Source organism: Vicugna pacos, chromosome 27 (assembly GCF_048564905.1).
Source record: "Vicugna pacos chromosome 27, VicPac4, whole genome shotgun sequence".
Lineage (NCBI taxonomy): Eukaryota > Metazoa > Chordata > Mammalia > Artiodactyla > Camelidae > Vicugna > Vicugna pacos.
In genome coordinates, this window is record NC_133013.1 from 10,115,856 (window position 1) to 10,135,195 (window position 19,340).

Sequence of the window (19,340 nt, forward strand, 5' to 3'; positions counted from 1 at the left end):
GAAGCTCTGAGAGACTGAATATCCAGTGTAGCGTCTTACACGTTCTCACAAGGATGCCCAGATCCTCTTAATGATGCTGAGGACTATTATGGTTCAAGAGTAAGGTTTTGCTTTCAACTTCCTGCCTGCTGTGACTCAGGGTGTGCATGAAATATGGAATTGTTTAGTTGAAAGCTTCCTTAACCCTCATCTGTTTACTGCCCACCAGAATATCAGCTACAAAAAATTGTGCTCGTCTTCCGCCATCTCCTAGTAGTAGGATGAATTGGTGAGGGTGATCTGCCCTCTCTTGAGTTCCTGGATACACAAACGTATAATTTTTGATAGCTATCTTGCCTGAGAGGGGAAGTTTCCAGGCAAGAAACAGCATCTCTGTGTGTGTGTGTGTGCGCGCACGCACATGTTGTATTTTGAAGTAAGCTGATTAACTATAGACCATTAACCTTTATACTTAACTTGAATCAACTCAATAAACCAGTCCAGGCAAGACTGAGTATTTGCAGTGAGAGCTAATACAAACGTGCTTTCATACACTGAACGCTTATCACATGGACTCAGGTGGATCCTGGCATCTAAGATTGAAGGACAAAATCAAAAACCATGGGCGTCTTGATGTCATGATAAAGGAGTGCGTGTGTGTGAAGAACACAGTAAATGCTAAGGGTAGTGTTGGTGTTTGGTTTGGACATAAAGGACACTTTATGTCCCTTACTCGTTAAATAGATATGATGCTGGGGTCTGAGTGAGGAAATGGCTATAGTATCTTGAAGTCACTTTTGAAAGAAGAAAGATAAATTTGCTGCCCTCAGTTTACTCATTGACTATTTCCTTAACACCTCTCTGCTAGTCTTGTACTGCCTAGGGGGAGACTGGTAGGAAGTTGGAGAAAAATGGCTTCTCCTGGGGAAGTAGGTACTGTCGACTGACACAAATGCGCAGCCTGAAAGTTGAGACTTATGTTTTATTTGGCGGGAGGACTCGAGCCGGGATGACAGCCCCTCAGATGGCTCTGAGGGACTGCTCCGAAGAGGTAAGGGAGGAGCCAGGATATATAGGAACTTTACAACAAAGATCAGGTAATTGGAAGAATAAAAGATTGCTTGTTACCTAAAGAAAACCAGGCATCTCAAGTTAAAGAATTCAGCGCTCTTCTGTGTACGGAAGGGAGCAAGCATTTGGGCTCACTGAATTCATTCCTTTGACAAGCATCTAGCTATCTAGGGCCAGTGTCCTGTCCTTTCTTATTCTGAGTCCCCTCAGAGGGCACCATTGTGAGTGGCTGCAGGGGCCGGGCTGCAGGCCCGTCCCCACTGTGGGGTGGCGGCAGCCACTGATGACTTGCTTTCAGCATTTTTTGTTTACTGATATGGTTGCAGTATTTTCGTTCACAGTACCTACTGTCTGTTTCTGTCTTTGGTTAACAGAACTTGCCTTCTTCGTTGAATAAAGCCAGCCTGGGTCTGGGGGTGAAGAGTGAGGATGAAATGGTAAGAGGTCAGGGGTGTGCGTGTGCGTGCGCAGCCCTGTACTAGGGCAATGCTTGCAAGTCTGAAGGGAACAGTTCTCACTTGTTTTCATTGGGAGATGCTGCCTAAAGCCTCTCTCTTCCTGTCCACGCGGGACATCCTGGTTCTATGAAAACTGCATCAATAAACACAGAAATAGCTCCACCAAAGAAATAGTTTATTGTGAATTGTCATAGCGGCATCCTGGAAACTGGCGCTGGTCACCACTTCTCCCCTTTCACTCTGATTTCAGTTTTGCTGATTCCTTCCATCACTGACAGATTCACATCTTGTTTTAGGGAAAAGCTGGTTAGGTTCATATGTAATGGCTTCTATAAAACACATTCTCTAGTTTAGGAAAATGTAATAGTCTTAAGTCCATGTTTTATAATACTGTTCATTAAGTGTACATTCTCTAGTTAATTTTTCTCAGCTTCAAAACGGGCTTTTCACCCCTGATACAAAGCAGTGGGACTGGAAAGAAAGGAATTAAAGTGACAAGAAAAAAAACTCCCAAAATTTAAAACAACAACAACAACAACAAAAATGTATTTTCTTTCCTGTGTGATTTATATTAAAACTTATCAGATTCAGAAGCTGATGGGATAGATGGCCCGGGATGCTTTCTCCTTGGTATAGACTTTCGTCACAGGTGTATTTTGCTCATTTACAATGCAATGGCTTGCTATTTAAAGGTAAAATACTTCATGTACTTTGGCAAGCAAAGAATGAGCCCCTAAGTTTGTGTAAACCTGCGTTTCTATATTTTCTACAAGAAAGGGAGTTTCTCAAGTTGAAAACCAAAATATTTACAAAGGTATCGTGTGCACATATGTCTTATCCATTTTCTTTGAAAATTGCAAGATGAATTTTTAAGTTATAGTCAATATGTTTTTTTTTTTAATGTCACAGCTGAAACACAAAGGAAAAAAACTATTGATACGTACAACCTGCATGGATCTTAAAGGTGCTACGCTGAGTGAAAAAGACAATTGCAAAAGGCATGTACCTAATGATCCCATTTATCTAAGCATTCTCAAAATGACATTACAGAGACAGAGAACAGTTCAGACTGGGGTTAGGGGAGGGGAGGGTGTGACTGCAGAGAGGGCAGCCCAAGGGAGTTTCTTTGTGGTGATGGAGCAGTTCTTTACTACGATTGTGGCGGGGATCTGAACCTAGACATGTGCTAACGTCATAGATTATACATCAAAAGCATGTGCAAGAATGAGCGCATTCAAAAACTGCTGAAATCCAAGGACGGCCTGGACTCCAGCTAATCCTTCTGTGCTGCGTCAGTGTCAATTGCCTGATATTGATGATGCGTTATGGTTACGTAAGATGTTATGGTTGGGGGAGACCGGGTGATGGGCACACAGGATCTCTTTGTACTATGAGTACAACTTCTTGTGAGTCTGTAATTATTTCAAATTGTAAAGTCGGAAACAAATGCCCCTGCTGAGGAAAGGATTCCAGCTACCAATCAAACCGACGTATGAAGCAATTCAGTCAAAGACTGGTGTCCTTTCTGTACATAGGCAGGGCTTTGTGGTAAACATGCTGAAGACCCTTGATTAAGCATGTGCTTCGTCTAGGTCTGCAAGTCCTGAGCTGCGTAATTTAAAGCAATTACTGTTTCTGTAACTTCTATTCGAGTTGCACAAGCAGGGACTTTTAAAGTGAGCAAGAACCTTACAGAGAATGTAGGCCAAATTTTCAGGTTATATCTCTGGGTTTTGGTATCCTCATTTGTAACATGAGGGTTATGTCCTAGATTGCAATGATCTCCTTGTTCTAAATTTTATAACCCACAACTTTACAATATAAACTGCAGAAACTTTAATAGCCATAAGTTTTGCTTCAATATTTACTGCATGAGACAAAATTTTTTTTGAGACAAATATTTCAATTTACATTGAGTGCAAATGTGGATGCAGAAAAGATTTACTATTTAACATCATCTCACACATTATAAACACTTGGAGAGTAAATTTCTTGGGCTAATTTCTACCTCATTTTTTAGCTAAGGTTTACAATTTTCCAGGTCAGAGGGTCAGGGCAGTTTTTCTGAGATGACAAATCGTTGCATCGTCCCTGCACAAAACATATGGCTTTTGTCCATCTGAGTGTGTACTTGGCAAGGGGAGGTTTACCGAGCGGTGTCTCCTGGTAGGAGTTCACTCACTGCCCACCAGACCTACTAAATCAATCCCGGAAAGATTCTGGCCAGACGGGAAAGCTCCAAAAGCTTTAAAGAAGTAGCCATTATCATTTGAGAATGAATGGAGAGAATGCTCTCTCACTGACCAACAGAGCTTAAGCTTCATTACTCATCCCAAGGGCTCTTTTTCACGAAACGCTAAAAACCTGATCACCTGGGGAAACTGAGTGCACCATACAAACAGGCATAGAATTGCCCAGGGCTGTGCCCAGTCTGAGGACAGCACACATTTTTACAAAAGGATCTTAACAGCAGTACCATTTTGTCTCCCGGTATTGTTTTCCCTTCTGTCTGTAACAATTTAAGTCACAGTCTTAGAAAAACAAAACAAAAAACAAAACAAAAACATTACGAGCAACTCACAGCATGAGTGTAATCATTTTATTAACAAAAGGAACCCATGGGGTTCAGATAAGAGTACAAAATACAATCTTTATTTTTTTTTTCCTCTGTGGGTTAAAGTGTTACATTTTTATAATAAAAATAAAAAGCTTTCATAGGTAACTTATCAAAAACATAACCCCTGCCTATTGAGTTTCTGATTGTGCAAAACAAAAACAGGAAAGTTCTGCCCATGGAAGGGTTTTGTGTGCCCAAAGGTGCACATTCTCAATTTCAAAATTTTTGCATCAAAAAGAAAATTCTAAGGCCACGGTTTCTTTGCAAACTAAACAGGAGAACAAACAAGCAAGTAACAGCAGCTAAAGTTTCATCTTCTTTCCTAAGAATTCTCTGTTCCAATGTAGAATCTTCTACAAAAAGGTATACAGTTTCAACCTACTGCGTAAGGTCAGATATCCAATATCCATTCAATAAGGCAGCTCATACCTTTCAGCTGTTCTCTTAAGTGCTACAAACCAGCTTTGCTTTAATTTGGTGGGCATGCCTCATGATTTCAGTAATAAAGGTGAAAACACAATCCTGATGAAGGATTCTGGGAAGCAGCTGCTTTTCTGCACAGAGCCAGATAATTCAACATTCTCTTCCTCCAGACCGTTTTCTTCTGTTTCTCTCACTTTGTGTTGGCATCACGGAGATGGACCCTGTCTTGACTACACACGTAAACTACAACTTAGACAAGAAATAGCTGAAGGTGATCTTTAGAGTAAAAATAAAACTGCTTAGACTTAAACATCCATAGCTAAAACACAAAGACACGGCAAAATAAAAGATCACTAAAAACCAAAGCAAGGAATAAAGTTTTGTGACAATTTCAGTACCACAATGATTGCTGTTAACAGTTTGCACTGTGATTTTCAACAGTAATTTTCAACAGTGGCTTATGACGGATGCTCACATGATTACAGAGAAGAGAGGTAAGTCTAGGAGGGTGAAAAACGTACATTTACCTAGTGTTTGTATAAAAATCCCTGATCAAATGGCCAACTAATCTTTAAATACAAAATTTAACCTTAGAACTTTAATATTTCTAACGGAATATACTGATTGACGGGAAAACTGATCTTTTGGTTGAATGAAGTACAGTATTTCACACGGGAAGCACCAGGGTTTCCAGATCAAACCCTTAGGATGCGGAGAAGACCGCGGTACCGGACTGGTCCTGACTCTGTTGTGGGAATCCCTAACCTCCCTTCTACTTAGTGTCCAGAAATGCTCTCAGCCCCCCAAACCAACAGATTAAAGCAAAATCCAACAACTGAAAGGGGAGGGTGGACAGTAAGAACACTGCTCAGACTTCTAGCAGCAACACAATCTTGTTGGTTTGAATATCCTGAGGTTAAATGATAACAAAATATTGCACCAAAACAATGCAGAAAATCACAGTTTAAATAGAATTACGGACGAACTGGGATAACAGTGTGTAACGCGGTGACTGCCGTCGGGAGACCTGAGTCTCTCGACGGAAATTAGGTTTCTGACTTTTGCAAAATGGTGTTTCTAACCTTCTTGATTTTGCATTTATTTTGAAATACCCTTCAGTATGCAGATACTTTCACCTAATGCTGACTGTGTAGATTTCGCCCTTGGTCCAGTTTCAGAGTTAGTGATGCGTAAGATGAGGCTGCGACTACAAATCAGCAGAAACTCCAAGGAGATGTACCAGGCCTAGAGTTTTAAAACGTATCTGATTCTGACAACCCCACTAGAGGTAGGTAAGAAAAGGCCTTTTTTTTTCTTTTTCTTTTTCTCCTGTGCAGTTATCAAGGCATCTTAAGGATGCAAGCTTTCTTTTTTTTTTTAATCCCTTCTTTTTCTAGGTAAATAAGACACGAGGAAAATCAAACACGTACCCTGCTCAAGTACTTAAAGAGGGTAAAAAGTGCAACCTGCAACAAAGTGGGTTTTCATATTGAAATTCACCTTTCCCCTTTGAACTGACAAGCCTTTCAAAGAACTCCTTCTTGGTTTCATAATACTGTAGAGCCAACCTATAAACTACATTTTAAACTACTACTGAAAGAGTGAAAACTACTGCTTCATTAGGACCTCATAAGACCATGATCTCAGAAAAGGATTCTTTTCAGGACTTCAGTCCCATGGGATGTGGTAAGAAATCACGAAGACCCTGCTGTCAGAGGGTCTCACTTGGTACTGAGAGTGGGCCGTTTCCCTCTTCACACCCACCCTTCTGCTCATACATTCTCCAAAGTCAAGTCTCTCCCAGTGAGTCCACGTTGCCTTAAAGCTCAGGACACTTGTCTTCCGCTCTGAGAAACCTCTGTAAGGACAGGCTCGCATGGTGCTCCCACTGTGTACAGACACCTTTCCCTTGGGGTCAGCACGGGCGCCCCTTCACTTACTCTGCCACCATCAGGACGTCCATTACACTCTGCGACTTTTCCCATTTTCATCCCGCTGTTCCAAGGGGACACGTCACCACATCACAAACTTGTGCAACACTCCCGTCAGCCCACTGGGAAGTTCACGCAGTCTTTAATTTCTACCACCTTCAGTCCTGACGTTCGTTTATGTTCTTAAGCTAATCTTCCCTCCCCCTTCCCCAAAAAGGCAGGGGGAAGGAACCAACATTCTAACTTGACGATGAACACAGTGACTTCTGAAACATGTTCAGAGGATGAAGGAGACGGGCTGGGTCTCTTCTACGTCGCCAGGATGTGGATCCACCTGCAAAAGTAAGCAGCGTGATGTGACTACTGCGGCGGCCTTTACCACGGCCCCAGGGTCTACTTCTGATCGCACGATGGGCATTAGCCAGGCTGCGTAAAGCCTAGTATTAGAAAGTCCCAGGAGGCCACTTAAATCCTCTGTATTCCGTGGCCACATAGAACGCCTTAAAGGCAACCCACCGTGCCCGACGTGCATGCTACGGATCACACAGTAAACGCTGCAAAATCTGGTAAATGGACCAGCGGTAATCTGTCATCACTGGAACACTTTTTTGCATACATCCTCTACTAACTAGGGATCAACAACAGGTGCTTACAGGGGACGATCCACAGACAACACAACCCAAGTCTAACTTTGCTTGGCTTTACCTCTGAATAAAGAGGCGGAGGCTGAAACCGGAATTCCTGAATGCAGGCAAACATGGGACAGCATGACTCGCCCTCGCGGTTCGGGGGCTGAGGGTAAGGAGGCACGTGTCTAGAGAATTCTTCCTCTGACACCACGTCTGCATAGTTTGGTGGAGCTGAAACAGAAATGGAGCTGGAGTTAGGAAATGCAGGCAGAAGCGAGTTGCAGTAATCTCTTCTGAACTCCTATAGAAACAAGACATTTAGCTTAATTTGAAGATAAAACGATGGTATTTTTGCCTCTAATCAGAAAGTCTTTGTGTCCTTTACAACAAGAAATGTTCAACGGATTCTGCTTTTATTAAAGTATTACTCACCGTGGTTACAATCTAGTCTTACTGAGACGCGTGTGTGAGTCTACGTAAAAAAAATCCCAGAAATGTGGCTACTGAAAATACATCCATGACACGCTATACTCTTTTCCTGATTATTTTCCATGATTTTACTATCACTGATTGGAATCAGGAGATGTAGATTGTACTTCTGCATCTGCCCTTGGCAGCTTCGTGTCCTGGAGAAGCTAACCTCTCAAAGTGCCTTCCGGGAACAGTGTGTTAGGATTGTTCGGAATGGCAAGAGGAAGGACAGTGGGCTGGCAGCAGCAAGCATCCTCTGCCCACCTGCTGTCTCGCACGCCCTGTTCTCAGGCGCTCTGTACGTAGAAGGACCTCCGTGCTACTTACCTTCGGGCTGCTCTGGCAGAGTCAGTGTCAACCAGCTCATGTCCATAATGAACTGGCTGGCAGTGCTGGAGTTTCTGCTGCCAAAACCGTTATATGGAATCGTGCCAATCACTAAGGGCAGCTCAAGCATTAACTTTTTAGCACCGGGAATGTGAATATACACCTAATATGCAAAAACAAAGCAAAACAACAACAAAAAGAGAAAGGCACAAACATAAGTGAAACCTCATAGTGAACAGCCCAATTATTCTTTCACAGAAACAAATGCTTTTGTTGTTGGCTACCACCCCCAACACAGCTGTAAACTGTCCTGACCGAATCAGACGAAGAACAAATCAAACGAAGAGTGCACAGAACATCGTGACTGCTCTGTGATGGGGAACCGAGGCCTCAACATAGCTCACTGTAAGTGAGCTCAGCTTACATAACCACCAAAGAAAATTAAGTCCATGTGTGCTGTGTAACAAGCACCCCTGAATGCACCTTCATTTTTCCACGTTGTTTAACTAAAATCCCATCAGGGGGATAGCTTTTTTGATTAAAAAACAAAGGCCCATCTTCATATATTTCACAGCCTGTCATGCTGGTATAAAATGATGTTGCCCCGGGCAGCACATGCACATCTTCACAGTGACACGGGGCCAGTTACGGCTCCCGTCTGCACGTCTTCAGCTTAAAAAAGAGGGGTGCTCACAGCTAAGGAGTAGTCCACCCGGATGATGCAGCAGTCCAGGATGGACGGCGTCACGGGCGGGATCTTGAGAGTCTTCCCGTTCCACGTGTCGGTGCTCCCGGAAGCGATGTGGTTTCCTCGCACGTTGGCGACCATGTGCCGCACGGTCTTTGTTTTCCCACTGGCCAAATACGTCTGGGTTTGGAAAATGGCAGCTTTGGGAACGATCAGACGGGAGGAACAATTCTCTATTTCTGCATAGATTGGAATAGCTTCTCCTAGAAAGAAAACAGAAACACCTTCAGAGGCTCCAGAATGTTCTCACCAAGGTGGACAGAGCTGTTACTGGTGAAAGCTGAAACGCTGCAACATTACTTCAACAAATTGAGGACCCTGTTGGAAAACTTACGGTGTAAATCCGAGTCAGAGAGATGAAAATTGACTGCAGGTTGTGGTGGACACTGTTTTCTCATTATTGCATTATTCACTTGCCTAATGTAGCCATATTAGGCTACCAACTCTAAAGATTTGTAAATGACCAATATATATAAAAGTTAAGAGAAGACATACAAATAAATGATTCAGTACTATGATAAGGACAAAAGATCACTAACAAACATATTAATACCTAACAAATTAAAATCTGCCCAGTAGGACAACAAAGCCTTTTCTTTTCAGGCATTAATAAAGCAATGGCTGGAGCAGGCAGGTTGCATATCCACATTATGCATCCACCATCACTCCATTCCATCCCATATTCACTCCCAACAAGCCAGAACCCCAGAGCGGGGGCCAAACCCACTGTACGGAATTGGGCCCTTCTCAGGTTATCAATCCAACTCCTAAGTGTTGACGTTCTCCATTCTGGCCCCACCTGTATCCCTGAATTCCCAGCACAGAGTCATCACCGAACAGCATTTTCATATCACAACAGCTCTCTTCTGAGCGACAATGCTCGGGACATCCTTTTGCAACATTAAAATAAAATACTGGCATTTTTCCCACTCTTCTAGAATGTAGTCTTTGCCGTGAAAGTAACAGTACTGAAGTCAGAAATACTGGGACTACTGGGATCGATGCATCCATTTTATAAATAGTTGAAGATCAATTATTTATATCAAAATCATAAAATATTATTATCCATGTTTTAAAATAGTACACACGTCATATGTTACAAAACACGCTATTAAAAAATCACTTAAAATTAGCTAAAAATGAATGAATCTGGCACTTGGCTTGCTTACCATTACAGTAGCCCTTTCTTTCGATTTTGGCACTCAGTGAGACTGGACCAGAAGTGAAAAACCAACAGCCAACCATTTTCTCTTGAGTTTTCAATACAGGGGTCTTGAAAAGTTCAAATAATAAAATGACTTTAATTAAAACGGGTCTAGAAAATTCATAGAACTGAAAATTATGTCATCCTTCACTAAATAGTAATACAGAAAATGTCTTCCAAAAAACAAATCAAACCTTTCTTATCTTCCTGTGACATATTAGGTTAAGTATGTATTCAAAGCAAAGCATCAAAAATCGTTTTCTTTTCAGGAAAACTAAGGTGAAATTTCATACTCAAATTAGGGTGACATCACTCTGTTTTATCCTGCAGTCATTGTATTTCTCGGAAATGATGTACCGTCCTTTACAAAAGCAATCAAAAACTGTAGCAGTACCTATTAATACGATGGAACTATTTTTTTTTTTAGAGACTTTATGGGTAGATCAGGAAAAGGAGAAATGGTATAAAAATCAATAATCAGAATGTTCTATTCGTCTCGGCATTTAGAATATGCAATAAGCAAACAGGCTTTTTCCTTACTTCATAATTCATTATGGAGGTAGAAATTTCAAGTGTCCTTGACTGAGAATGATCTGGGGTTTTGTGTGATGGCAGTGCCAACTATACACCCAGTGTCATGGATCTAAGAGGTTACTGAACTCACTCCCTTACTTTCTAGTCTATGGTATCAAGAGAAATGACGTAAGATTTAAAATGCTCAGTTTACAAGAGACATAAACCAAAAGCTCATTATAAAACCCAGAGCTGCAATTTTTCTTTTCAATTATAAAAGAATAGTAGATGACAAACAGTGTCTCTTTTTGCCAAAACATAAAATATCTTTAAGTTATTTGCCACAATGGCCCCATAAATAGTTTAGAATTAGCCATACCAATTTTTTTTTTTTTGAGTAAAAGTAGATTTACTTAGTGAGATACTCTGTAGACAGTGCAGGATGTCTCAGAAGCCAAGAGAAAGGCCATGAAGTGTGGGGGGAACTGGGTGCTCAGGTTACAGTAAAAGTAGATACACACTCCATAGACAGAGTGCGGACCATCTCAGAAGGGGAGGGAGTGAGAGGCCACCACCCAATTCTAAGTAGTCTTTAAAAATACAAGACAGTTATTAAAATCATCAACTTCCAAAATAGGTCCTGCAGGTGGTAAGTCAGAGCTATGAGCCAGGGCAGCTGGGTGCTGCTAGCGGATGATGTTGGCCACAGGGACCAAGCAACGAGGGCGTATTTATTACATCTCCATAATCTAAAGGTGAACAGTAGAGTCAATTCTGTTTCATTTTTGTGTGAAAATAGAGTTAAGCAACTTTTAACTCCTGTTTTTTTTTTCCCCTTAATCTTTAAAAACACTGGCTAGAATGAGAAACCTCCAATACTCAACATACATCTCTGTAACATCAGTATCATGATGGAAAGTTCAAATTATGAAGTGAACAAAAAAAATCATTCATTCATATTTAAATGAAGAACCATTAGGTCCTCGTGGCGATCATGAAAGCACAAGGTATAATTTTATATTATTTTGATAATATGGGTTTAGATAAAAGAATCTCGCTCATTAGCTCCCATCTTGCCTATTCTGTTGTTACTTATAGCCTCGTCTTTCTTATCAGCCTACAGTATTTCTGGTGATTATTAGAAGTTCAATGCTTTAATGTGGCCAAATCTGTCACAAGGAAATGAGAGGTGGAAGGCTCTCCAGAGCAGCTGCAGGCACTTACTTAATGTTAGAAAATGACATAAATGCAGGGGGACACAGCCGAACGGCCTGAGCGTCAATGACAGGCTGCGCGTGATTAATACTCTTCCATAATTACTGCTCCTCAACCTGCTATTATGGGGGAGTTTAGAACCCACAGCGCCGAGTGTGGCTGCTCTGGTAAAAGTGACTACTCTGGGTGTGTGCATTATTATTATCAAGCCTTATTAATGCATCTCCAGACCCGTGTAACTTTTTGGCAAAAGCAGCCCTGAACAACAGGGGCGCGATCAATGGTATTAACACACGCCATGTGTAATGTGCCCAATTCAGAATCATGTATTTAGAGTGAATGCCTGTGGGGTACAAGGTTACACTGGGGAGTGACAGGCGACCGCTGGGCTCGTTGAATGGAGATGGCACGGTGGAGAGGAAGGAGGAACTTACTAGTAATGCTGGTGTGTTGACATCAATGCGACTGATCACCTGGAGTTCCCGCTTGACACTCTGATCGGGCACCTTGGGTCGTTCCAAAATCGCCCTCACGCAGTACTGAATGCTTCCGTATTTCCCGGTGAAAGATGTCACCAAAGGCCTGAAATCAACCAAACGGGTTGCTTTCTAAGTTTATTTTCCAGTTAAACAAAACTGGGAAGAGCCCTTATAAGTGTTGGTTTTGTTTAAAAGAAAAACAGGGCAGGTCTCCTCGGGGGCTCTGCGCGATAAACACGCACGGTTGAGTGTCGGAAGAGACTGGGGGCCCGTGCGACTGGTGGACGGGAAAGAGAACCCCCAAAGTTACATCGTTTCACTCACTCAGATGGAAGTTGAAAGCTGAATGGGAATTCATGCTTTCCAGGCTGTAGTAAGAGGATGCCTTCACCTAAAAAAAAAAAAAAGAAAGAAAGAATACATGTTATTTTAACTAAGGTTAGTATTACATCAAAGATTTGCACAACCTAAATCATTGTTTTAAAAGGAGGTTTTCTTGGCTCTAAAACCGAGTATACTTCAAAAAGTACACTAAACGGAGATTCTGAAAATTAAAATTTTGAATCTTTTACCAAGTTAATCAATTTCAAACAATCTTCAAATAGACCAATTACACAAGCAATTACCATAAAGCGCCAGAGCTCTCTGTACATATACGTGTACGCGCATGTACATACATAAACATTCGCTTGCCCCACTTGTACATGAGCAGGAGGATACGAATGTTAGCATCCTGTTATACTAAGGTCAGCTGCCAATGTTAAATTGGACCTAAAAGTAATTTAGAAAAAAAGACATTTATTTTGGGTATACCACAAAAGTCAGACTACGAATTCTTTGGGCAGTGATGGAAAAGGAAGTGAAAAATTTACTTGGAATATTATGACTGTTGAGCATAATACTAAAATAGCCAAACCAACAGGGCAAGTTATTAAGCAAGAGTCACGTATCTACACTCACGCTCCACTGTCTAACAGGGAATGCTGGTTAACTAGGAACAGAGAGCGGGCTTTGCCAAGCCTGGCCTCGACTCCTTCCTCCTGCTCTGGGGTCAGCCAGTTCCACTTTATTTCATGAAGACACTTATCCCTGATGGTGAGAAGGCCGAGAGGCAGGGTGCGGACAGACTGTGCAAGGCCAGAAGCACTGCTGGAGCTCTGATGGACCCGGAAATGCCGCATCACGCAGGTTAAAGCCAACTCCAGGGCTGTCCGGGTTGGCTGGGTGGTTCTCCAGAGATAATTATAAATGTTCCCTTCATTTGATGTCCATAGATTCAAGTTGAGAACTATTAAACTATTAATATGAGAGAACTTTCTCTGAGATTCGCCTGGTCAATTGATACTAAAATGGAGATTTCTACTGTATCCATTTATTAAAAAAATCACTAGTGAAATGTGCTCATTTTTCCCCTATATACTAGAGTCCGAAGACCTTCACCAATCCAGTTACCATTCAGGAATGCAGTAAGGCCCATTAATTCTCTTAAACTTATCTCCAATTTTCAATGCGTAATATGTTAGGAAAGTAAAAAAACATTAAAAGTATTTGTCACTTAAAGTCATTCAAATAGAAATACTCCACAGGTGGAGTATCTGGAGGCAAAGTGAACAAATCACAGGGATGTGGGACCATGTTAAATGACATGCCAGAGCGAGTCCCACGGCCCAGGTGTGCCCAGAGCTGCCCGCTAAGCATCAGCAGCGACAGAGCAGTGTCACAGCACCGTCACAGCACAGTCGGGCAGGGGAGCCCCACTCACACTACAGCTATCAAGTAATAGGCTCAAGGAATTCCAGCGCTCCTGAGGGATGGGCTAAAGTGCTCATTTGTAATCATTAGATTCCTGAATATGTGTTTCATTTGTGTTCAAAGTTTACAGAGCTTCAAAGTCAGGCACAAAGCTGATGTAAGGCTCAGTAATTTCAATCCCCAAGCAGACCATGGGAGGAAAGAAGGCTACACACTCTTGTACACAAGTCATGACCATGGAGTGCTGGAGTCCGAAGGGCGGGTAGCACCTTGAGGACCACGTCTGCTGCTGATGTAAAGGCTGGCATGGAGACCAGTGAGAAGAGGTTGAGATGCAGGGTGAGCCAGGGCGTGGAGGGCCAATGTGGAGAACAGAGTTGCACAGGATGCTAGCAGAGGATGAGAGAGAGAGGGAGCTCCCCACTCAGAGAGAAAACAAATCAGCAAAGGAACCAGAACATTTAAAATGAGACTTTTAACCACCTCAAAACAAACAGGAAAAAGCCAATTTTGATAAAGTTGATAAATATGGGTTATAGCATTGGGAATCTAATCTCTGCTTTCTTTCTTTCTAAATTATTTATTCATTTTAAATTCAAAAGGCCCACAGGCTGGATCATGTGCCCATTTCTGCTGCTGCTCCCACGGTGTGTTACTTCTGCCTTATGCAATAACAACTACAATGTCACAAGATGTCTCATTCGCTAATGGTCCTTCAGCCCAAGCTTATAATTCAGGATACTCATGAGCCGTGGGAGCCTGAAGGCCATTACAGAGGCAGAGACTGGGGCTCAGGAAGGATGAGGCACTCACATAAGGTCAGCTTCCTGGTGTGGGACCAAGACGTGAAACCAGCTGTCTGGTGTGTCCTGTCTTTTCTACCACAATGATTCAACAGAAGTACGAAGAAAATCAATGACAAGGAGAGCAAGTAGCTGAATGAGATTCACAATGCCAGAGCATCACCTGGCAGTTTTTTTTTTTAAATAAATCATATAGCCATACTTCCCGAAATTCTGGATTTCTACACATCTCTTAAGGTGACTGAAACTCATCTAGGTTTTGGGATTCAGTAAACCTAAGAATCTACAACTTAAGTTGCTAACCTCTTTCCAGCTACAGATATTAGAAGTGATATTTTTTTTAACGGCACATTCTAAAACAAGCTAAGATTTTCAGGTTGTCTGGGGTTAGCCATTCTATTCCATCAGAATGACAAAAAAACAAGATCTGACTTGTGAATCAAAACACTATATGACAGCCCAGATTTTACCAAGGCAATTTCTTATTGCGAATCCCAGGTTCAACTGCTATTAGCCTGACATCTATTTACTCAGTAGTCATGGACACAGAGATACAGAGAGTCGAGAGTCCAGGACAAAAGCCAATCTAGTTCCCTCTTCCATTGCCCTTGACTCCAGTCAGCCATCTTGAAAACCTGTGTTGTCTTCACCTATGGGGAAGGCATGCATGGGTTGATCCTGGAAACCATGCTGATGAAAGGGCATAAGGCAGCTCAGAACTGCCACCTAACATACCGTACTTGTTAATCCGAAAAGAGGACTTTGGTTCCTATATGCTTTCCTCACTACAATTTTTGGGATCACTCCATTCTCACACACCTTGAAGATTTAACTGTGATCAGTCTACCTCTCCACAGCAGGACAAGGCAAAACTGCACATTAGTGATTTTGTACATGACACAGCAAGGGTTAAACACCAATACACTGCAGTTTACTCTTCGAGGGCTGAGTGTCTCCATCATGATCTCATTTTAAAGATAAATGCTGAAGCTGATGAAATAGAAGGGGAAAACAGTTTAAAGTGGCCTCCACCAACCAAAAGAAGACTAAGAGCCACTGTTCATAGCATTTTCATGATTAAGGGAAATGATTGTTGCACCTAACATTGATGTGGTGAGTTTTCACATGGGCACTTCTGGAAAAGCCTACACTATTAACTGGATTTTACAGGAATGGGCAAGAAGAGTAATCATTTCTCCAGAAACTCTTACAAGGCCCAGATCCTACTGTCACCAAAGGTCTATGGGGGTGTGGGAGGGGAAGGAAGAAGAGAATGCAAAAGGAAGCAAAAAATAAATACAAAGAATGTAAGGTAGAGGCAGAACTCTTAAGTTATCCTGCTTCCTCAAAGAGGGAAACCAAGTATGATGGTCAAGTCGAAAAGTACTTCCTTTGAACTCCTATTGTTCAGCTACTTCCCTCTTCCAAAGATTGAGATTTTGCTAACTCATCATGAACCGAGCACGAGGGTCCAGGTCCAGGATGGGGAGAAGGAGAGGTTCATAAAACACTGGGCACCCCAGAATGGAACCTCATAGAATCCGGTTCTGTCCCCCGTTCCTTACGCCAGAAGGGACAGGACCTAGATCCCCAGATTATTGATTCCTGACTGCTCATCACGGGTTCCCATGGCAACGGCTCGCTTCCAGAGCCGTCCTAGATGGTCCTAGGACCCTGGTGCCGGCCGTCAGACCCCAGCGAGCCAGGGGCGGGGTACCAGGCAGAGGTGCGCACCACCGCCCCGGTGCTGTGAGGTGAGGGGAGCAGGCATTGTTGCCCACCAGTCAAGGCGACCAAACAGGCTCCGGCCACCCGGTGGGCGGACCCCAACCCCGGAAGCCGTTCCCCGCCCACCTGGCTGGTGGGCATCCGCCGGCGCGCCCCCTCCCAGTCCGGCCCGCCCCCCTCCCAGGCCGCGGCCCGCGCTCACCAGCCGGGGGCTCGCGCAGGCTCAGGCGCACGTTCAGGTACTCCACCTCCGAGGAGGCAGCCGGGGCCGCGGTGCCCGCGATCGGGCCCCAGGCGGCCGTGGCGCGGCCGTGGGCCTCCAGGCGCAGCGCGCGCAGGGTCACCGGCTCGGCCACCTCCAGCAGCACGTGCCCTGCCACCGTCTCGCCGCTCGAATAGCAGCTCTTGCGCTCGTCCTCGAACACCAGACCCAGGCTCTTCACACGGCCCTCGGAACCCATCACCGCCGCGGACCCCGCCTCGCCGCCCATCCTGCCGGACGACACGGCCGCGCCAAGGAGGTCGGCAGCGGCCCGGAGCCGGGGTCGCGAGCAGAGTGGTGCCGATGTCACGGGCGCCAGCCGCACGCCGAGGGCCCCAGCGGCCGCTGTGCGGTGCCCGGTGGAGCCCCGGCGCGCCTTAGGGCCTGTCGCTTTAACAAACCCAGCCAGGAATGGAAAGGGGCCGGGACAGCCCACCCCCGGCGCGCGCCCATAGGCTGGCTCTGAACCCCGCGGCGTGCTGATTGGCTGTAAATGGCTACTGAGTCATTTCATTGGCGCCCCCGCTAAGGGGCTGGCGCAGGAAGGCAGTGCGTGATCAGAGAGTGATGACCAATCAGGTTACGCAGGTATGCACGTGCACAGGCCGCTTATTGGCTAGGGCAAGGCACAGTCCTGGGGCACTGACCAATAGTGAGGTGGTGCGCCCATGTGGACAGATAGTGGGAAACAATATTAGCTAGGGAGTGCGGAACCGGGAATCTCCGGCTCTTGGCGTTTCGGCCGTTCCTATGGTTACGAACGGGGGCGGGGTTTCTCGCAGGGTGGGGACTGTTTGCCGGAGTCACAGGGGATTGCACTAGAACGTGAGCTTATGGCTACAATTGGCTTGTGTTTATGATTATATCTGCAATACTCGAGAGGAAGTAGATGCCCTGGGAAAAGGAACTCAGTAGTATTTCCTTGTGAGATTTGGGAGGCCGGCCGCCATGGAACCTTAATGGACAACTTGGCATCTGCTAATCCCCAAGTTCCTGAGCCCTGCTTCTCCTGGGTTTCTGAATTCCCAGCCTAAGAGCGAGCCTCAGACGGGAAGAATGAGGCTGTGATTCTCAAGCTGGAGCGACCCTAAGGAGTTCTGCTGCCCGGCTCGGCCTCGGCTGGCAGCCTCTCTAAACTGGGAATGGCTGGAACGGTCATTCTTCCTGCTCTAAATAAGATCATCAGTCAGGTTGTTTCTAAACACCTGCCACCCAAGTTTCTACCCCACCCAAAGGGATTTCCTGACCTTGGTGTCATAGGCCGCGAAAATTGCTGCCGTGATGACTTCTCCACGCCTACAGCTCCTTTCTCTGTCCTCGTTTTAATTTTGTTCTTTAATCCTTCATTCCTTCTCTATTCTGAAAAATTTTGAATCATCTAGCATCGCTGCCACTATCTGGCTATCAACCCTTGTAAGTTCTTCCCTTGTAAAGATACCAAGTTTGTGAGCCGTCATGGATTGGTCAATCTCATATTGAGGTTTAAAAATCTTTCCTGATGTAGCTGTTTCCTTTATGTTTTAAAATAATCCCAAACTAAACGTTGATTTTCAGCTCTAAGTTTAGATTATTAATAAGGCTTTACAAGACACACGTTTCCTTATCACCTCCTTAAAGAACATGGAAAAGGCCACAAGTCCACCTCTGCATGAACTTCTGAAACAGCTGTTATTCGGTTTATCTAGTCTAGCCGCCCAACATGCTTACTCTGCCGCTTTTCTTCATAACACAACCTGACTTTATATACTTACTTGTATGTTGTCCATCACTTCCACTTAAAACAGGGGATTTTTCTCATTATTGTTGTCCCTCTGGTACCTAACATAGAGCTCAGTACACAATAAGCACTCAGTAAGAGTTTGTTGGCTGATTGAAGGAATCCCAACTCATGCAGTATTATTGGTTCTGCAATTAATCCTCTAGAGGCAGACCTTCTTTTTCATCAGATGAAGTGGCTGGGAGGAAAAGGACAGTGGTCATAACAGTGTCCAGAGGGCAGAATTGCACATATGACATTCTGTGCTAAGAAGGACCAGACTCTGCTCATTTGTCAGTTAATGAACACAGGTATCAGAATGCATGAACAGCAGTGGTTTAAACAACAAGAATATTTCTTATTTCCTCAATAAGTCCAGTGGTAGGCACTCTTAGCGACGGTTCATCAGACGCCAGTAAAAGGACATCAGTGGAAAAACTGGTGAATCCAAATGAAGTCTGGAGTTTAGTAAAATAGTAAACTACCATTCCTGGTTTCTTTGTTTTTAAAAATGGAACATGTTTATGCTGGGATGTTAACACTGGGGGAAACTGGGTTGGGGGGCTTGAGAACTCTATAGCATCTTTACAGGTTTTCTCTAAACCTATGATTATTCCAAAGTCAAAGTGTACCTGAGACCACAGGTACACAGGGATTTTTGCCCATACTTTTCTGCTGTGGGAATACCTTTTCTTTGTTCTCTGACCCAAAAATAAGGGTTCTCAGTGATTTTTTTGCTGCCTGTGTCTGCTGTATAGTTCCACACTGGGGCCACCCCTGGTTTCAAGCCAGGAGGTAAAAGGAAACCCTCCATAAAATTCATTCTTGAATATGGTTTACTTTTCAAGTTTTGAGTTTCCTCCCCAAGCTACTTGTCATTATCAGTGCTCAGATAATTACTATTATTCTTATTATTTTCATCATCATCAGAGTTTTATTTGTAATCCCTGGGAGGAAGGTTGTAATATGCTGAC

General features: G+C 43.8%; 1 protein-coding gene across 2 annotated transcripts; it reads right to left on the reverse strand.

The window, feature by feature from the left end:
* Positions 1-4,092: 4,092 nt before the first annotated feature.
* On the reverse strand, positions 4,093-17,012 carry ARRDC4 (arrestin domain containing 4). 2 transcript variants are annotated; one of them, XM_031691876.2, is made up of 8 exons: positions 16,551-17,012; positions 12,390-12,456; positions 12,021-12,168; positions 9,824-9,926; positions 8,601-8,857; positions 7,907-8,069; positions 7,185-7,339; positions 4,093-6,813 (listed from the first exon to the last, which is right to left on the reverse strand). In XM_031691876.2, exons 1-8 carry the CDS (start codon positions 16,837-16,839, stop codon positions 6,757-6,759), a joined length of 1,239 nt encoding a protein of 412 aa, XP_031547736.1. In that variant the 5' UTR covers positions 16,840-17,012; the 3' UTR covers positions 4,093-6,756. The 2 variants fall into 2 exon arrangements, with proteins under 2 accessions (XP_031547736.1, XP_072806814.1); XM_072950713.1 differs by lacking the exon at positions 16,551-17,012 and adding an exon at positions 12,692-12,749.
* Positions 17,013-19,340: the final 2,328 nt, after the last annotated feature.